General features: G+C 28.0%; 4 protein-coding genes across 4 annotated transcripts; 2 read left to right on the top strand and 2 right to left on the bottom strand.

Moving 5' to 3' along the window:
- Positions 1-4791: 4791 nt before the first annotated feature.
- LOC143220601 (TRAF3-interacting protein 1-like) lies at positions 4792-7239 on the top strand. Its single transcript, XM_076446221.1, is given in 14 exon segments — positions 4792-4926; positions 5016-5049; positions 5052-5132; positions 5209-5321; positions 5400-5674; positions 5722-5956; positions 5958-6096; positions 6099-6126; positions 6222-6347; positions 6424-6670; positions 6760-6850; positions 6853-6878; positions 6938-7023; positions 7089-7239. Coding segments are annotated over 14 exon segments (1767 nt in total).
- A 280-nt stretch (positions 7240-7519) lies between these two features.
- Positions 7520-9678, bottom strand: Spag (RNA polymerase II-associated protein spaghetti). The gene is made up of 8 exons (XM_076446220.1): positions 9541-9678; positions 9347-9478; positions 9007-9248; positions 8719-8929; positions 8311-8637; positions 7972-8250; positions 7691-7883; positions 7520-7608 (listed from the first exon to the last, which is right to left on the bottom strand). The coding sequence occupies exons 1-8, from the start codon at positions 9676-9678 to the stop codon at positions 7520-7522; spliced, it is 1611 nt and encodes a 536-aa protein (XP_076302335.1).
- A 3707-nt stretch (positions 9679-13385) lies between these two features.
- LOC143220599 (bestrophin-4-like) lies at positions 13386-16610 on the top strand. Its single transcript, XM_076446219.1, has 9 exons — positions 13386-13564; positions 13784-13918; positions 13986-14152; positions 14495-14652; positions 14753-14983; positions 15048-15128; positions 15206-15357; positions 15459-15590; positions 15818-16610. The coding sequence occupies exons 1-9, from the start codon at positions 13386-13388 to the stop codon at positions 16608-16610; spliced, it is 2028 nt and encodes a 675-aa protein (XP_076302334.1).
- A 562-nt stretch (positions 16611-17172) lies between these two features.
- LOC143220598 (uncharacterized) lies at positions 17173-20327 on the bottom strand (the record flags this gene model as incomplete). Its single annotated transcript, XM_076446218.1, is given in 5 exon segments — positions 17173-17982; positions 18130-18648; positions 18744-19324; positions 19327-19615; positions 20130-20327. Coding segments are annotated over 5 exon segments (2397 nt in total), but the record flags the coding sequence as incomplete, so codon positions are not given.
- Between the last annotated feature and the right edge of the window lie 309 nt (positions 20328-20636).

Below are 20636 nucleotides of genomic sequence, written 5' to 3'. Positions count from 1 at the left end.
TAGAGATAGAAATGTTTATATTTCTAATAAGAATTAGAAATATTTTCAACCTAGAATGTAATAGGCGATGTAAAAGAAAGCCCTAGCCAGATTTAACAAATATATTGCACGAGTACTACCGTACATTAGTACAATAGCACTCGATTAATAAGAAAAGAAACAATAAAATACATATGAGAATAAAATAATAAAATACAACCAGTCACCCATGCCGTTTTCGGACCATTGGTCCTACGACACGACGGGTGACCAGAGGAATCGTAAAAATCGACTCACCGTTCGTTGACTTCCTGTCAGGTCGAAGCTGGTCTGGATCGACGTCACCTTTGTCCTGGCATCAGCTGTAGTTCCTTCCTCTCTTCTTGGAGCACTTTGAAAACACACTCGCGTACGCGTCCGCGTCCGAACTTACTTCGATCGGTTTCGGTAAAAAAAAATCGCGTACAAAATCGTTCGAACGTATACGGTTTAGTAAGGGTATGGTAATAATTTAATATAACAGTTAGAAAAATATTTAATGTCCACGAACTGGAGCGAAATTAAAAAAATAAGACGTAAACTATTTATACAAGTATTAATGAAATAATCATAGATAAAAATAGAATGATTTATTAATAGAATAATTATAAGGTTAAAATAAATTATTAAGTGTTAAACATAAATAAATATAGTAAGTATATATTTGAAAGTGTAAATTTAAAAATTAAATAAATTGTTAAAGGTGAATAGTAAATAAATAAATTTTAAAAGATTATTAAAAGTGATTAATAAATAAAATGATTAAAAAATTGTTAAAAGTGGATAAGAAATAAATAAATTTTAAAAATTGTTAAGAGTGAATAATAAGTAAATAAATTTAAAAGATTATTAAATGGTAATTAATAAATAAAATGACTAAGAAATAGTTAAAAGTGAATAATAAATAAATAAATTTAAAAGATTATTAAATGTAATTAATATATAAAATAATTAAAAAATAGTTAAAAGTGAATAATAAAGTATGTATTTAAATAAATTGTTAAAATCAAAAAATAAATAATTTAGTTAAATAAATCTTTGAAAGTGAAAAGGGAATAATTGTATTAAATAAGTCATTAAAGAATCGTTATAGATATATATAAATTAAGTAAATAGTTAAAGGTGGGAAGTAAGGAAATAAATTAAATGAATTATTAGGCGCGAAAAATAATTAAATTTGTTTATTTGGCTTGATTTAAGTTTAGATGTACGCGCCGCGACGGCCGAGGAAAGACTGACGGTGGGCCTTGCCGCGAGGGTCTATATATAACCTCGTGAAAAATTGGGGAGGTGGTCGACCGGAACGACCCGAGCTTAACCGATTTTTCAAAGACTCTGGAACCGTTTACAGTAATTATTACATAGTTTATTGCAAATATATACTTGATATCATTTGGAATAACAATATATACGGTAATTTACACGTGTAACATTATTTTTGATACAGGAAAGCCATTTACTTCCTCGTAACAATGGTTTTCCGTGTACTAATCGCTTAAAACAACTTTTAAAGTTAAAAAAAGGGAATAATGGGTAAAAATGATATTGACCAGATAGACCACGTATACCACATACCTATTAATCATCGTAATTAAGCTAAAAGTCGCGTATTAAATTTCACAAATTTATAAACGAGATCAACCGATTTTTCAAAGACTCGCGAATCTTTTTATAATAATTATTAAATAGTTTATTGCAAATATATACTTGGTATCATTTGGAATAACAATATATACGGTAATTTACATATGTACGATTAGTTTTTTTTATAAAAGTGCCATTTACTTCCTCGTAACAATAATTTTTAACTTACAAGTGGTTTAAAACAACTTTTTAAAGTTAAAAAAAGGGAATAGTGGCAAAAATGATATTGACCAGAAGGACCCCGTATAACCCATACCCATCAATCATCCAAAAATATGTAAAAAATTGCGTTAAGGTATAAGAGAAAAATGTTAATATAATATAAAATAAAAATTGGCGTGGCCTTGACGCGAGTGTTTACCTGGAATCGAGATACCGTGATGCGCGGAAACCGAAACGACCCGAGCTTAACCGATTTTTCAAAGGCTCTCGAATCGTTTACAACAATTATTAAATAAATTATTCATAAATATATGCTTCCTCACATTTAGAATAACAATATATACAGTAATTTACATATGTATAATTATTTTTTAACACAGAATAGCCATTTACTTCCTCGTAACAATGGTTTTTCATGTACTAATCGCTTAAAACAACTTTTTAAAGTTAAAAAAAGGGAATAATGGGTAAAAATGATATTGACCAGATAGACCACGTATACCACATACATATTAATCATCGTAAAATTAAGCTAAAAGTCGCGTATTAAATTTCACAAATTTATAAACGAGATCAACCGATTTTTCAAAGACTCGCGAATCTTTTATAATAATTATTAAATAGTTTATTGCAAATATATACTTGATATCATTTGGAATAACAATATATACGGTAATTTACATATGTACGATTAGTTTTTTTTATAAAAGTGCCATTTACTTCCTCGTAACAATAATTTTTAACTTACAAGGGTTTAAAACAACCTTTTAAAGTTAAGAAAAGGGAATAGTGGCAAAAAATGATATTGACCAGAAGGACCCCGGATAACCCCATACCCATCAACCATCCAAAAATATGTAAAAAAAATGCGTTAAAGTATAAGACAAAAATGTTAATATAATATAAAATAAAAATTGGCGTGGCCTTGACGCGAGTGTTTACCTGGAATCGAGATACCGTGGTGCGCGGGAAATCGGAACGACCCGAGCTTAACCGATTTTTCAAAGGCTCTCGAACTTTTATAATAATTATTAAATAGTTTATTGCAAATATATCTTGGTATCATTTGGAATAACAATATATACGGTAATTTACACGTATAAAATTATTTTTGACACAGGAAACCCTTTACTTCCTCGTAACAATGGTTTTTCATGTACTAATCGCTTAGAACACTTTTTAAAGTTAAAAAAAGGGAATAATGGGTAAAAATGATATTGACCAGATAGACCCCGTATACCCCATACCCATTAACCATCGTAAATTAAGCTAAAACTCGCGTATTAAATTTCACAAATTTATAAACGAGCTCAACCGATGTTTCAAAGACTCGGACCGTTTACAACAATTATTAAATAAATTATTCATAAATATATGCTTCCTAACATTTAGAATAACAATATATACAGTAATTTACATATGTACAATTATTTTTTAACACAGAATAGCCATTTACTTCCTCGTAACAATGGTTTTTTTGTGTACCAATCGCTTAAAACAACTTTTTAAAGTAAAAAAAGGGAATAATGGGTAAAAATGATATTGACCAGATGGACCACGTATGCCCCATACCCATTAACCATCGTAAATTAAGCTAAAACTCGCGTATTAAATTTCACAAATTTATAAACGAGCTCAACCGATTTTTCAAAGACTCGCGAACCGTTTACAACAATTATTAAATAAATTATTCATAATTATATGCTTCCTAACATTTTAGAATAACAATATATACAGTAATTTACATATGTATAATTATTTTTTAACACAGAATAGCCATTTACTTCCTCGTAACAATGGTTTTTTGTGTACCAATCGCTTAAAACAACTTTTTAAAGTTAAAAAAAGGGAATAATGGGTAAAAATGATATTGACCAGATAGACCACGTATACCACATACCTATTAATCATCGTAAATTAAGCTGAAAGTATATATACAATACAACGAGTATATATACAATTCTTTAAAAATGCGTTTGATGAAGAAGTTGACAATTCTCGTGTATTACATAAATTGATCGTGTGATATATTTTTATAAACGAATGCTTGTAAAACAGATTGCTTTAAAGCTTTCCACTTTTTCGATTTAAAAATACGGTATTTCTTTAACATAGGTTATTGATTGTATTATCAAATTGTATAATCAAACTAATATGCACGGTAATAACGTAATTCACAGATATCTCTTTTCCGTAATTAATTATTTATAATTCGCGTTTAGTTATCCTTAAATTTCCGTTAGTAGTTGTTTTAAACTATTGTTAGAAGAAATATCTTGTCTCATAGAACACGTTTTTTCAAGAAATTAAAACAGGTTCGGTTTCTACAGGTTCTAATCCATTGAAATTCCAGCGATAAACGAAAAAGTAAATTGGAACGTTATTTTAATTTTTAAACCTTTTTATTTAATAGTAAACTAATTAACGTGAAATTATGTACGAATTTAGAATAAGAATGTTGTTCGAAGCTTCAGCTTTCTGATGATGCTATAAAAGTTCATAAATTAATCGTCGATTCTTGATAATTTGTGATTTTCATTGCGTCATCATCTCTATCCTTGTCTAACAGCTCGCTGTCCTTGTTTATCACATAGCGAGGTTTAGACGACCTCCTTGCACATTCTATGTTCCTGTTACTTTCTCGAGCTTCGAGTCCAAAATAATAGATGGCGTTGATTTTATTTCAGTCTGATACTAACTCTGGTTATGTGCTCCTAATACATATTGATAAATTAATTCGACAGCGGAAAATTACTAATAATCGATTAATTAAGAAGAAATTAATTTTTAAAATTATATTGGATAAAGTATTCATCCGTAATATAGTCCAATCAAGGTCATATGTTGATAGTCATACGTTGGTTGCTAAGCAACTATTTAATGCTACACAAATTTCGCTAAGATTGTAAGAAACATGCATTGTAGTTGGTGATGTGTTTCACTTGTTATTAATGTTACTTGTAAATAATGACAGACGACATAAAACTGGAAACTATTAAGAAAACTCAAGATTTACTTGGAAAATATTTCAAGAAACCACCGCTCACCGAAAAATTACTAAGAAAACCACCATTTCGATTTCTTCACGATATTGTGTCAACAGTAATGTATCTTTTGTTCATATTTCTGATTGTAAATAAAACACGAATGTAATCAATGATTTTATAACTAATAAATGAATAATGTCATAGGTCATAAATGAAACTGGTTTTCTGGATGGTTTGTATCAGAGGATGAACTAAATTCAGAAAATATAAAAAATAAAGAGGCAAAACTTTCTTATTTAACAAAACTGATTGATGTCGTCAGTAAGTTATAATTTCTTTTTGTATTATAAAAAGTATAATGCTTTTTGTATTCAAATATATTGTATAATAATTTTAGAATTGACTACTGGCATTAATTTGACTGTAAGAGCCAGTAAGATAGTTTCAGGTCAGGAACCAACTAAAACAAATGAGTTATTACAAGCAATTGGAAAAGCTTTAGATAAGAAGGTAATATTAGCAAAATACTTACAAATGCAAGATAGAAAATAACATATGTAGAGTAAAAATGTTTTATGAATTGAATAGATAAGTAGCACAGAAGTCATTCAACAATATAAAAAACATTTAGAAAAAAGCAAATCTAATTCAAAAAGTAAGTCATCTGTAACAAAAGATGAAAAGAGAGCATCATCAAAAGACAGAGGTCAAAAGAAAATTGGAACAGCAAAGGAAAGATCTACAGAACCAAAGAAAAAAGTTCTTAATGAAAGTAATGCAACGATATATAAAGAAACACGAAAAGAAGAAAGTCAAGAATCTAAAAAAAAATGTTGAAGTTACAGAAGAGTAAATTAATACATGTTTCATCTGAATTATAAATGTGAATAATTGAATTTATATCTTCTAGCCAACCCAAGAGAAGTTCTTCATCTGCACATAGAAGAAGGTCTTCATCTGCTAAACCTAAACAGAACACATCCCCTACAGCTTTCCCTGAAACAAGTCCTTTGCAATTGGATAGAAAAACAGATGAGAGTAAAAAGCAAAAAGAATTTGAGAACAAGTTAAAGTATATGACTCACACTGAAAGTAATGAATTACAAGATCAAGCGTTTTTCATTGCATCTAACTCTATAAATTCCAGAATCAAAATCTACATCAAATATAAAAGACAATAAAATAGATGAAAATACAAACAAACAAGAATACAAGGAAAATGGCATGATAAATAATGAAGTTCTACAAAGTATAGAAAAATCTGATCAATCAATAGCAGAAACCCAAAATCTCAGTTAGAAAATAATGATACTAGGTATCATTTACATAATATTTTATTTTTAAATTATTATTATTATTAAAAAATTAATAATTGTAATATACAATATTAACTTGATAAAATTGTTTTAATATTTTACAATCAAATTCTAGACCAAGAACTTCTTTACGTCCACCAACTTCAAGACCAATTAGTGCTAGACCTGCAGCACCTAGAATACGAGGAAGAGTAGAGTTAATAGTTAATGAAGAGATACTGTTAGAGTCATTTCTAAGTTATTTAAATGTAAAATATTTTATGCAAAATATAAATTGATATCAATTTGTTTTCTAGAACACCAATGGGAAATATTAGTGTTATTGTAGAAAATTCTGATATTAAAGATGATGATGATGCTGAAGATATGGTAGTTATGGAAACTAGAGGAGGTGGTAGTGATTCTTTAGAAAATAGTGGAAATTATAAAGTTGATGATCAACTAACACAAGAACATGGACATCTTGTTGCTCAAATATTAGAAACACAAAAAGAGTTGGTTAATAATGATAATGTAGATGTAATACCTAAGAAAACAAATATTGTAAATACAATTCAATTATGACTTATTATTTTTATATTATTGTATTGGCTAAAATTTCTTTAATAAATTAAATATAAATTTATTATTAGGCATGGGATACAAGTTCAAAGCGCGACATAATAGCGAAGGAAATTGATAAATTACGAAACACGATACAAACTTTAACTCGTGCAACAAATCCGCTGGAAAATTATTAGATTATTTTCAGGTAATTTAATTTATTACCTTTTATAATACTACATCTATAACATAAATTACTATTTACAGGAAGATGTAGAAATTATGCAAAAAGAGCTACTGGAATGGAAAAATCAGTATCAACAAGTAAATGAAGAATTAAAAATAGAAAAAATGTAAGAAAATGTAAATTTATTCACATCGTTTAAGATTGTAAATCAAATGCATATTATCTTTCCAGGAAAACGCAAGAATTAATAGAACCTATGAAAGAAACATTAAAGGAAATTGATCACAATGTGAAATTGCAATTAGATAAAATATGTCAAGCAAAATCACAAATTATGAAGAATGATCAAAGGATACAAACTTTATTAAATGGTCATGCTTAAATTTTATTTGACTTCAATTTGTAAGATTATAATATTCTTTTATAATTGCTAATGTATTTAATATAAATGTATATCTTCTTTTAATTTTATAATTAGAAATTGTATATATGTAAAATGTTAAAATGTATAATTTGAAATGTTATGTAATATAATTTATTGTGAAATGATTTTGACCATTTTTATATACTTATTTAAATAGGAACATTTGTACAGAATATATATAACTTATAGTTATTAAGTCACTTTCTAAATAAGTGATAAGGTACTTTTATCAATTTTTTTAAATTTCATATTTATCTTGTAAAGCTAAAATTTCATCTAGAGAGACGTTTTCAACTGTTTTGGAATATTCAAAAAGTGCTCTTAAACCTGTAAATTAATAAGAGATCATTTATAAAAAAAATAATACTAATAATATAAAACTATCGCTAAACTATATAATAATACTTGCTTTCTTTATCACTGCTGCTAATAAACATAATAAGTGCTCTAAATCTCTTGACTTGACTAAGATCCTTTAAATAATAGTATATTGGATCTTTCCTTTTTGTGAACTCCATTCTCAAAACTTCTATTATTTGACTAAAGATATCAGACTCCATTGAATCTTGAAATATTTTAGGTAAAGTGTTCTCTGGTAATTGCTGTAATTTTAATTCATTAATTTCATTAGTATGCTTTCATGAACAATTTCAACAATTAAAAAATTCTTATTTTAAATATGATTTTCACCTTTAAATATTTATATCTAAATTTTAATGAATTATTTGTTTTCCAATTTGTTACAAACTGAACAGCTGTCTTAGGGATTGGAGGCATAATGTTAATAACTTTTGAAGATTCAGGAATAGAAATAGAACTATCATTTTTCATAAGTTTGTTATCTTTCTGAGTTTCTTCTGTTTGTATAGGCTCACTGTTAGTACATATTGTTTTTATTTTATCATCAGCATAATCACAATAATTGGTATCAAAATCCACTTCTTGAATAGGTATTTTTGTCAATGATTGCTGCAAATTGCAAATATCTTACACATTCAGTAATGTTATATAATTTGTATGTAATTTTACCTTTGAGCGTAAATGAGGAGATTTTTCAATTGGTTCAATTACAATAACATCATCTTTCTCTGGTAACCAATCTGGAATACGTGGATCCCTTTTCTTCTCTATAACAGTGTCAGTCACATTATCTTCTTTAATTTCTATACTATTTTTAATATTTATAATATTTTTGATATGTTTATTTTCTTCTGTATGTGTACTATCTTTGATATTCTTAGTGTCTATTGCATGTACATTCGATGTAGTACTATTCCACATTTTATCACCAATTTTTTGCTCAATTGATAAGTTTTTAAATGACTGTTTTGTATGTTCTTCCACTACAGTGTTTCTCTATATAAAATACCATTATTAAATAGTATTTAACATTTTATTATAATAATAATTAAGATTTGTGCTTTATTTAACAATTACCTTTGGACATATAATCTTGTTTTCAATTTTATTGAGTAATAACTTAGCTTCCTTGTTAGAGGGTTCTAATTTTAAAACTTTTTCTAAGTCCTGTTTAGCTTCTTTATATTGTTTTAAATTCATTCTAGCTGTTGCTCTTCTATGATAAGCTTTTACATAAACGTCATCTAATTGTATTGCAGCAGTACAATCGGATTCAGCAGAATATAAACTACAAAAATATAGCATTTTAGTATAATCTTATAATATTTAATCTAACATGTAGATATAATTGAGATGTATATGTACTTGTCTAATTTCAAATGACAAAGTGCACGATTGGCATAAAATACTGCATCAAATGGAAAAAGTTTTATAGCTTCATTATAGCAGCCAACTGCTTTAGCCCATTTCTGTTGTTGCACAAAAATATTGCCTTCATTTTTATGTTTTGTTGCTTCTTTGTGTGCTTTTTCTAATTCTTCTTTAGACATAGATTCATCTTCAGACTCTGACTGTTCTTTTGTATCTATTTCCTTACATGCTTCTTCCTATAAATAAACATTATAAATAATATTAGTTTTTAAGTTTTATAAAATTTTGCAAAAGCATATAAATAATTAAATTTTTACTATATGATAAAACTTACTGCATCAAATTTATCCCAGCTAGAATAATCAAACGCTTTAATTCTTTTTGATTTATTATCATTTTCACTTTTTTTTGTGGCCTCAATTGTAACTTTATTTTTATGCTTATGTCTTATTGATGGTAAAATCACCTGTAAAACAATATCTTTGTGAATTTTAATATTTTTACAAATAATTCAAATATAATTTATACCTGACCACTTTTTTTCTTTCTTATTTCTTCATCTTTACGTTTCATTTGCTCTTCCCAAATTTTCATATCAAGATATTCTTTCTGTAAATCTTCTGCATTATCCTTTATCTGCTTTTGCATCAAAATTGAGTTATCCATTTTCTATAACTACGATTAACAAAATAAAGTGAAATGTTGAATATAAATTTAAGTTATAATCTATACCTAAAGAAGTAAATAAATAGTGATTTCATAATTTGTATACTGATTTATTGAAATATTTAATTATTTAAGTAAATAAAATTTTCACTTAGTTGACATCGTACGTCACGATATATTATCAAAGACATCAAACTATAACAAATTCGTACAATTCATTGTATTCAAGGTATTATATTTCGTTTCATGTAGAAAATTTGTTCATAAAATTTATACATATTACATACCTTTTCGCTGTATTAATTTCACTCGAAATTATTAATATTATAAATTATAACATCTTAATTCTAGTTACATACATTGAAGCAGATCACTATCGGCAAGTTTACAAATACATATGTTTTCCTATACTAATGCCACCTAGCTGAGAATCTTCGAACTAATATTAGTGGGAGATTCAAACGTTACTAGATAGATATGATTAATTGATTAATTCTTGTATAATTTATGTATCAATAATAAAAGAAATATATATAAATAATAAAAATATTTAATTTTCAACGAATGTACGAATACTAAGTTTATTTTTATTCGTCATAATTTAAAAACATTAATATAAGTAAAAACTTAATTCTAATTCTAATTCAATTTTAATTCTAATTAAAAGTTATACAATTTTTACATACTTTTCTATATAAATCAAAAGAATATCTTTTCATATGTTTCATTCTTGTATCACTATTCGATCATCATTTGAACAACATTTAGTACATGTCAAATATTATTAATTAATAATCCATTTCAATTAAAATTATTTTGTATATAAATAAAATACATTAATAATATTCGATATATAATGAAACAATGTTGTATACTTGAATCGTAAATGATTCATTTTCTTAAAAATGGTAAATATGATTGAATTATAACAAACATGGCAAATATAGGTACGAATTCACAATACCTAGAGCTTGACATTCGACCCCTTTTAGATTTGGGCATCTGCCATCGGATCAGAATTGACCACCTTCAATGTTAACATTCGCAATGACGATGCGGATTTTCTTAGCGAATCAGTTTACAGCTAACTAGCCTTGAGTGCGTATCTGATCTTACAACTGATCAGATGTTGTTTATATTGGAGGTGTCATAACAATAAAAATTTTTTTTCGAAGTAATAATAAATTTAATCGTGTTATATAATATAATTATAAAATGGTGTATTACTATTTCCGGTAGTGTAATATGTTGAAAATTTGTCAAAACCATGAATTACCCCTATTAAATGTTTTTAAGTTAAATACTTATGTGCAGTCGGTAAATCAGTGTAACATGCATATGGTGAATACTTACAAGCGTTCACTGAATATGGTTAAAAAAATACGGTTATATCCTTCGAATATATAAAATTCAAAACTTAACCCCACAAAGATAAAGGTGTAAAAATAAATTTATGAAACTTTTTAATGCAGTTTTTACAGATACGTGGATTTAAAACGTTATATGCAAAGTATAACACATTTGAGATGATAAATGATTAAAAAATACTGTATTGTGAATAAACTGAAAAATTAAAGTTGATTCTTAAGGATACATAAAATCGAAAACTGCTGGTAAACTAAATCAAAATTTTAGTGGTAACTATTTCAATTAAAATGTGAAACTTGTTTTATAAATTCGAGTATAATAATATATTAACGTATAACATTTATCTGTTTGTTGATTAACAAAACGTTTAGATTACGTCAATTTAAATAAAAGCATACGAGGTAAGATATATTTGATGTTAATTTTATTTTATATTGATAAAGTGAAAATAATAGTAAACACGCATTAATTTTTAATATTTTAATCTTCCTTTTGGTTTCTTCGTATAATTTTGAAATTAAAAGCCAATGTTATATTATATACTAATAATTATTTATAAAGTTTATAGGAATTTTGTGTTACTGTGAATATCAATAAGGTAATAAAGTTATTCATTAACACATCTACAATTCACTATAAATTTGATTTGACATTTTTCATGTTTACTTCATCTGCTATGTGTTTTTTTTTTTTTTTTTCTTCTTCATATATGTATATATTCTTGCATTCCTCTGAGTGCACCTAATTAATTACATGTTTCTTTGCAATTACCCAAAAAGATGTTTATAGAAGAAAAAACCGCTTTAAGTTAGTTTTAACTGACTTAATCTCTATTATTGCATTAAAATCTGAACGGAAGCGTTTCGTAGTCCGGCCAATGTCGCATGCTTCTTTTAAACATATTTTTAGACTGCTCGAAGAGCATCAAGCGGCCGTTAGACAATCTGTTAGACAATGATGACGCTACGCGCACGTGTCATTAGGAACAACACGGAAACTCTCAAACAGAATGATACTTTGATTACAGCATCGGTGAATCATTGCTGAAATAGATTAGTTAAAAAAACAAACTTATAAACCACGCGTACCAACAATTGTAACTTCGGTTTTTATTAAATTACCATAATGGAATCATTATTCCATAATGATATAAAGTTAGTAATTATACGAGGAAGAACTTTTCTATATTATTTGCAAATTGCCGTAATATGAATATAAATAAAAAATTTTACATGTTATTTATTTATAAGCGCTTTTCAAGGATTTTTAAAGCGGGGGTGGAGGAGATCCGGAAGTTTAGCAAATGACATTGATCTAAAAGTTAAAGTAGTTCAAGCCACGCGAACTTTTTAGAGAAGTTTTATTATGGAAGGAGATATTGAAGAAAATTTCATTTTGTTACGAATAATGTTTAAGTAAATTCTGAAAAATGTCACTCGTTAAAATTCATATAGAAAAATATTATTCGATGCTTTTATTCTCGTTAGTATACTATCTTTCATTGATTTTAATCATTTATCTTCGAGAATGCGATGGCAATTTATTAACTTAGTCCAAGAACAACCTCCGTGAACTAGCAACTTGTCAGGTGATAATACCTAGTCTAAGACTGCAATTGTGACATACTGTGAAACCTCGTATAAATTGTATGTTTACTCAGACGGCAGTTATTCGAATGTTCGAAGTTATATTTAACGGCGTCGCTGCATACTGGCGCAAATCCCAAAACTACTCGGTATTATTTACGGTGCACAGACCAAAAAACTAGACACTTCCCGGCCATGATTCTTACGCATTAACAATGGCATACTGTTTACGTTGCAACAATTGTTTCTCCCACTGACATCCTTATGCGATATAACTTTTTTTCAATCCAGAACACAGTCATCCACTTTATCTGTTTACAATTGAATTAATATTAATAGGCAAATATTTTCAGTAAATTAAAAGTTGAGAAAATAAATTGAAACTTTTTAATTTTCGTTGAAGTTTATAAGATTTAATAAAATTTTATCATATTTGTTTGCAGAGATCCACAATGGATTTCAAGTTAAGAATTTTTCTATCGGAAAAAGATCGTGAAAAGTCTATCAATTAAAATAATAATATTAAATCAGGAAAATGTTTTATTTCATCATAAATTTATTCCACAGCGCCTAAGGTATGTTTGTTTATCTGATAATAATTAAACGAATAAAAACAAATATTCATTAACAATTACTTTTTATTGATAGATTTATGAAAGTGGAGTTTTTAGTAACGATGAAAAGAAAGAAATTATTATTATTACGACAAAGTTACTTCCGTTGCGAAACTGAGAAATACTGAAGTAACGAAAGATGACGGTCTCGTATCAATATCAAGTCGCAAACTCAACCAGGGGTGGATTCACCAGACTTCTTTTTATGTGGAGAGGTTCACTCTATAAATTAATCTATAGAGAACTACTTTTATTTCTACTCCTTTTTGCCGCACTTTCCACTATTTATCGTCACTTACTTAGTACCTCGCTAAAAAGGTTCACAGTTTGATTCTTATTAAATATGAATTTTACTAACTGTGATGGGATTAAATTACAATTGTTGTCGTTCATTTTTTTTTTGACAATTAAACTTTTATGATTAATACAGAAAGGTGCAAAAGAAATAGGAATTATACTTATCCCATCACCAGTTACTACTGACAAATCAGAAAAATATTTCAGCTAGTGATCGTAGTGTATAATATTTATTTCTAGAAGTTTTGAACAAATCGTTATTTACTGCGATAATTTTATTAATTTAATTCCACTAAGTTTTGTTCTTGGATTCTACGTGTCTTACGTTGCTCAAAGATGGTGGCAACAATATCAAGCGATACCTTGGCCTGATAAGTAAGTTGTGAAAATAAACAATCGAAAAGATAATAAAATTTGTAATAATGATAATTATTATTGACAGGACAATGCATTTAATTGCGTTATATGTTACTGGCAATGATGAATATGGTCGTATGCTTCGAAGAGGTCTGATGCGTTATTTGAATCTTTCGTTGATACTTGTTTTACGTTCGATCAGTTCAGCAGTGAAAAAACGATTTCCAACGCTCGATCACGTCGTTGATTCTGGTAAAGCTTTCTTTTAGCGTGAACATACTAATTTTAACCTGTAGTATGCGTTCCTACAAAAGTGTATATACGTTTATTTAACAAGGCAAAATCCACGATGAAATGATGGAAACCAATAACAGAAAATTTTTATGAACGGGAATAAAAATCATTATTATTAAATTTGGACTAAAAACTTATTTTAATGAAGGTGATTCCTTTTTTTTATCGAATATATTTACAATATTTTTTGTTATGCATAAACCCCTAAAAAATTCTTACAATTTATAACCGCAATTAATTTTCACTATTAATAATAACATTCATTTGGTATCACACTAACGATATAAATACCATTTGCAGGCTTTATGACATCACTCGAATTGGACTTGTTTTTGGCAGTACCGAGTTCAGAATTCAACACTTATTGGATTCCTTGCACATGGTTTATTAATCTCCTAAAGGAAGCGCGCCAAAATCACAGGATCCCCGATCCTCAGGGATTAAAACTAGTTATGGAGGTATTATATCGGATGATACAGAAAGAATTTATAATCTATTTTATACAATTTATATTAAAAAAGTCAAATGATATTGAATGAAAGATAGTATTCATTACAGGAATTCAATGAATTTCGTACAAAATGTGGCCTTTTATGGAGCTATGATTGGATATCAATTCCATTAGTTTACACACAAGTGGTAACATTAGCAACATATAGCTTTTTTGCTGTAGCCTTAATAGCTCGTCAATACATCGACGGTAAAGAAAAACAATTCCAACTACAGATTGATATTTACATACCAATTTTTACGATCCTACAATTTTTCTTTTTTATGGGTTTGTTAAAGGTACCTATAACTTTTAACTATAATAGAGAAAAATGATATTATAATAATAATTGTATTCCAATAGGTAGCAGAACAATTAATTAATCCCTTTGGTGACGATGATGAAGATTTTGAATTGAATTGGATAATTGATCGCCATACAAAAGTAATTAAGATTTCTTTGCGCACATCGTCTCATACGTTCTCAAATTACATAATTTTATTTTAACATTTGCACTTTAGGTATCATATCTTGGCGTAGATACTCTAATGAGTCGATGTCCGCCATTGGTCAAAGACATTTACTATGATGCTGAAAATTTAATTCTACCATACACGGAAGCTGCAGCTGCTTATAAAAAGAAAACTTATCGCGGTAGCGTAGCAAATATGACGTTAGTATTTTTAAAATATCGCTATATTATTCAAATTAATGTATGCAAATTAATATGTAAGGAAATAATTTCAAATTTGATATTTGTGTATTAACATTTAGTGTTCCCGAGGAAAAGCAAACCATGTTTCTACCAGATGTTATAGAAGAGGATGAAGAGGATGTAAAACAGTCACATTGCACATCAACATTGAGTTTGGCTACTCATAATGATAGTCCATCGTGTCAAAGGCGGTAAGATTGTATATACTTTTAGATACCTAATTCCTTACTTTCTCATATTTTTTGAAACATTTTGTTATAAATTATAAAGATAAAAAATATATTTCTAGTCTAAAATATACAACAAAATCTTAAAAAACAAATAAAACTATCGAATAAATAATTCAAATATTTAGAAACTTTATTGAATATATTATTTACAAAATGAAGTTTTATTAAGTTAGACCCGTTTGTTTTAGCCAGATCAACCTGGACCATGAAACACCTACGAGGACTGATCAAACTTGTTCTGAGACAATTTTACAATTTGATTTTCAAGAACCGTCATCTCAAAACGCTCAAACAGAGCAACGAAAGAAAATTGTAACGGAGACCGTGAAGAAACTTTCATCCTTAGGAAAGCATTCAGTACCACGAATCGATACAAATCGAAAGGCATTTTTTATGGTAACAAAAAGTCCTAAGGTGATTGTAGAACCTTCGTCGAGTACATCTAATTTATCAAAACTTACAAAGCATATTATAGATACACCTACTGTATATACCGGTAATGTAAATCCATGGAAAGACTATAGTTCAAAAATTATACATTCACCCTCGTTCGAAGCTTTTAGTTCAGAACATTCTCCAGAAGTGGAAGGAACGTATGACTTCGAAAATGTACATCCATCCGATAGTTTTTGCGTACACCCTGATGATAGTCCTCATTCAGATACATGCCAATCAGAGTGCCATCATAGGACTATATCTCATTTAACACTGCCAGAAACATCTTTGTCAACTTCGATAAAAACAGCATTGCCAAGAAACAGAAGTGCCAAGTTTCTTATAAAAAGACATAAATCATTGGAGACAAGTAAAAAGCAAGGTATTCAATGGAGACAGTATATAAAGACAAGAGATAAAGTGGATGATGTATCGGCAGATGAAAAAACAATACCCTACTCCAGAAGTTCACCAAATTTGAAATTACATGAAACTTCGCGACATATAAAAAAATACATATCCGATGATGATTCAAGTTCTTCATAGGAAGAAGAATGTCTTATAATTGGATATGCTTATATGTGATAACTATTATGGAATATAAATAGTGAATTACATAAAAGTATTTATCACTAGAAAACAACGATATTATCCATAAAAGTCTTACTATTAGGTATATTGCAATATTATTATATTATTATAAGTATTACACTCGGGAAAATTAGTTGGTTGTAAAAATATAATTAAATGCATTAATATTATTTCGATAAAAATTAAATTATTTTCTTATAATCATAATATATTAAACTTTTTCCCTTAAAATATAAACCTATCAGTAATAAATGCGTGTAAGTTAAAAAGTTCTTAAAATCTAAAATCAAATGTTAGTCACTTATCAAAAATATTATTTTTTTTAAGTCTCTTACAACTTCAGTTTTTACATATATTTTTATCTTTTATTTATTTACTTACCTGTTTCAAGATTTATCTTAAATATGTCGTTATGTCTTCATATTTGATTTACTAGCTTTTCAAAATATGGGAGAAGAACACATAAATAGCTCTAAAAAAGGCATTCTTTAATCAATCTCCCGGACACGTTATTAATTTACATATTTGGATAAATTGTATAATAGGGATTCTTAAATTGCTTTGAATTAATCGTATAAACATTTGGATCATCCACTGTAAATGGCTGAATAATATTTGATCCCAAATTCTTCTGATTGTGTACATTTGGGATCATATACTGTGGCATGGGTGTAACTTGTCCAACAGTTGCATCTTCTACTAATTTTCTCTGTGAATAAATCAAAACTTGTGGAACACTTATATCCTGTTGTGATACAGAGTTTTCCACGGAAACCGAAAATCCAGCGTTTGACAGTTGTTGTGCCTTACACTTTTTTCTATGTGCATAAAGTGAACCAGCATTATTATACCTCTTTGTACAAATTTTGCACGCATATGGTCTCTGGCCAGTGTGTGTGTAAGTGTGTTCATTTAACGAGGTCAGTCTTCTAAATGATTTTGTACAAATCTGACAATGATATTTCGCTTCTCCGGTATGCATAGTTATGTGTCGTGCTAATGTATTTGCACGTGCAAAGGCTCTGCTACAATACTGACAAATATAAGGCTTTTCTCCACTATGGGTACGCAGATGCAATTGTAAATAAGTGCTCTTTGTAAAAGCTCTACTACACACATTACAGACGTATGGTTTAACTCCAGTATGAGTACGCATATGTGCAACCAAAGAACCACTCTGTGCAAAACATTTGCTGCACACTTCACAAAGGAACCTTTTTTGAGTTTCTTTGACTCGTTTATGACGTTCTATATGATTTGCTAGTGATTGAGCCTGTGCGAATGATTTAGGGCAGATTGCACATTTGTGTGGTCTATTATGACGATCCTGAAATAATATTCAAATTACAAAGAAATTACATTAAGATAGAAATATTGTTTAGCTTGAAATTTAATAAAATTAAAAATATATATTTATTAAATTTTATAAAATATTCAATATCCTGTTCTCTCTTTACATTATTCAATGACTTACTTTCTTCCTGCCTTCTAAACAGTCTCCTTTATTTATATTGTCTATATCTTCTTTATCATCCAAGTCAGAGTTCTCAAATAATTCAGCCTTATGTTTTGATTGTTCATGATCTTTTAATTTATCCACTCTTGAAAATCCTTTACCACATGTCCCACATGTGTACTTTAATCCACTATGCGTGGATACATGCCTTTTAAGATTTCTTTTTGTTGCAAATAATTTTCCACACTGAGTACATTGAAGACTTTCAGCAGGGAGATTTTCATCTTCCTCATCCTCTTCATCTTCTTCTTCTTCATTTTCTTCTTCTTCTTCAATAGTGTCTGTAGATCTATCTTTTGTTGAACATTGAGAAGAGTCATCTAATTCTTCTAATTTATACTCTGGATGACTTTTAGCATGTGTAATAAACGATTTTTGGTAAGTAAATTGTTTTGAGCAAACTTTACATGTAAATTTTAGGCTTTTTCGTTGTTCTTTAGAAGTGTCATCATTTTTTTGAATTTTTATTTTTTTATCCTGCAATATAAAGATATAACTCAAATATAATTCAGTTATGTGGAAAAATAATTGCAATGAACTGCAGAAATGTATTGAGATGTTTAAATACTTACTTGGATATTACTAATCCTTTTATCTTGTACATTTGCAATTCCTTTACCTTGCTCATAATTAATTCTCTTATCTTGAATATTTTCTTTCCTATCATGTGCTTCATGGCAAATTGCAACATGATTTTTCACTTTTGCAAGAGTAGAATATTGTTTATCACAAACATAACAAACATAACGCAATTTAGTTTTACGTTTATGTACAATGGCATGTCTCTGCAAGGCCACTTTTGTACGAAAAGACTTAATACACTGTGTACACCGTAGTCTAGTTGTGCGCGAAATTAATGGTTTTTCTTCATCATCTTGAATGCCACTTGTCTTTGATGTCTCCTCTAACATCTGTTGACTTTCTTCATTGCTTATTTCTTCTTTTAATGAAGCATCTTTATTTTGTACCACATGGTCAACCAACAAAGAAAATTCTTGTTTTATTGAACTTATTTGTCTTACAGAATCATCCTCTAATAAACTTTTATAAACATTTACATTTTCTAAGCTTTTTCTTTGTTCTAAGTCACTTAATTGATTTTGTGATTCTTTTTCATAACAAAATAAGTTTTTCTCTGAATTAAGACAAAAGAAGATTCATCTTTTGTGAAACAAAAATTATCAGGGCAGAAATTTGTAGAACAAACTTCCTGTTTTTCTATATTTTCTTTCTCAGACGATATTACACTAGATATCACATCAGCAATTATTGCTGTAACTATACTGGCGCTGGTAACAGAATCATTGGAAGAGGATTTCAGCTTCAAAATCTGACGAAGTTTTTCATCTGAATTTTGTATTTGACATTTGAAGTCATAGGATGCATCCAAACGTTGATTACAAGGCAAACAAATTATTGGCGGTAAACCATCTCCTTCTTCAATCTAAAACAACATTCATATATTACTTCAATCTTAGTAATTAAAATCTACCAATATGTAACTTACAAAGCAATAAGTAATATTTTTATATTATTATTAAGCACATATAATACAATTTATACACTTATACAAATTTTAACTAACAATATTTGAGTTTATAAAATTAATAAATAGAAACAAACATTGTTGTAATTATAATAATAAATTTTTATATTAATATATAAACAATTAAATAACAAAACAATTGAAGGAGTAGAAGTTCAGAATATCAAATTTATTGAAAATATAACATTATTTTAAAATTGCAAAGCAATTTTTAGAATATCAAATTCGTTTTTAAGTGGTGTTGACTTCAATTATTTATATTTAATACAGATAACGTCGATCCCAACAATTTTTTTAAAGGCTACGAATAGTATACAATAATAATGTTAAAAACATATAAAAAGAGAAAAAATAATATTTTAAAAAATTATAATTTAGTATGTTATTATCGTAAAAGGAAATACAAACTAACCTGTACAGAAGCAACGGCCATAAGTTTACGAGGAATAGTGTCCCCATTTCTAAAAAGTTCACAAATTTCAACAGCTCTTTTTAAACAGATTCGGCATTCATCTCCATAAATTTTCTCACGTGTATCAACTAACTGCGCGTTTTTCGAAACTTCCATTTTAATGCATTTGGAAATCAAGCTACGACTCGAACTCCCCTCCTAAGAAATCAAGAATGTTTTCAACATTTTTGTTGTTCGATGTATTTGTAATTAAAAGCTGCGTAAATTTAATATTAAATGTTATATAAGATTGTAATAGTTGATTATTAATTGAAATTTAAAAGAACATCATAAAATCTATATTTGCATAAAAAATTTGATGAAAAATCATGATTCATATAAAAATATAGTATAATATTATATAGCGCTATAAATAGTTCATTACAAATTACCTTAAACTTTAAAATGTTTCAAAATACGAACGAACATTACTAAAAATAAAATCAATGCACTCAGTTTATAATGAAC

Source organism: Lasioglossum baleicum, unplaced genomic scaffold (assembly GCF_051020765.1).
Source record: "Lasioglossum baleicum unplaced genomic scaffold, iyLasBale1 scaffold1265, whole genome shotgun sequence".
NCBI lineage: Eukaryota > Metazoa > Arthropoda > Insecta > Hymenoptera > Halictidae > Lasioglossum > Lasioglossum baleicum.
This window is presented reverse-complemented; position numbering and strand designations above follow the sequence as displayed.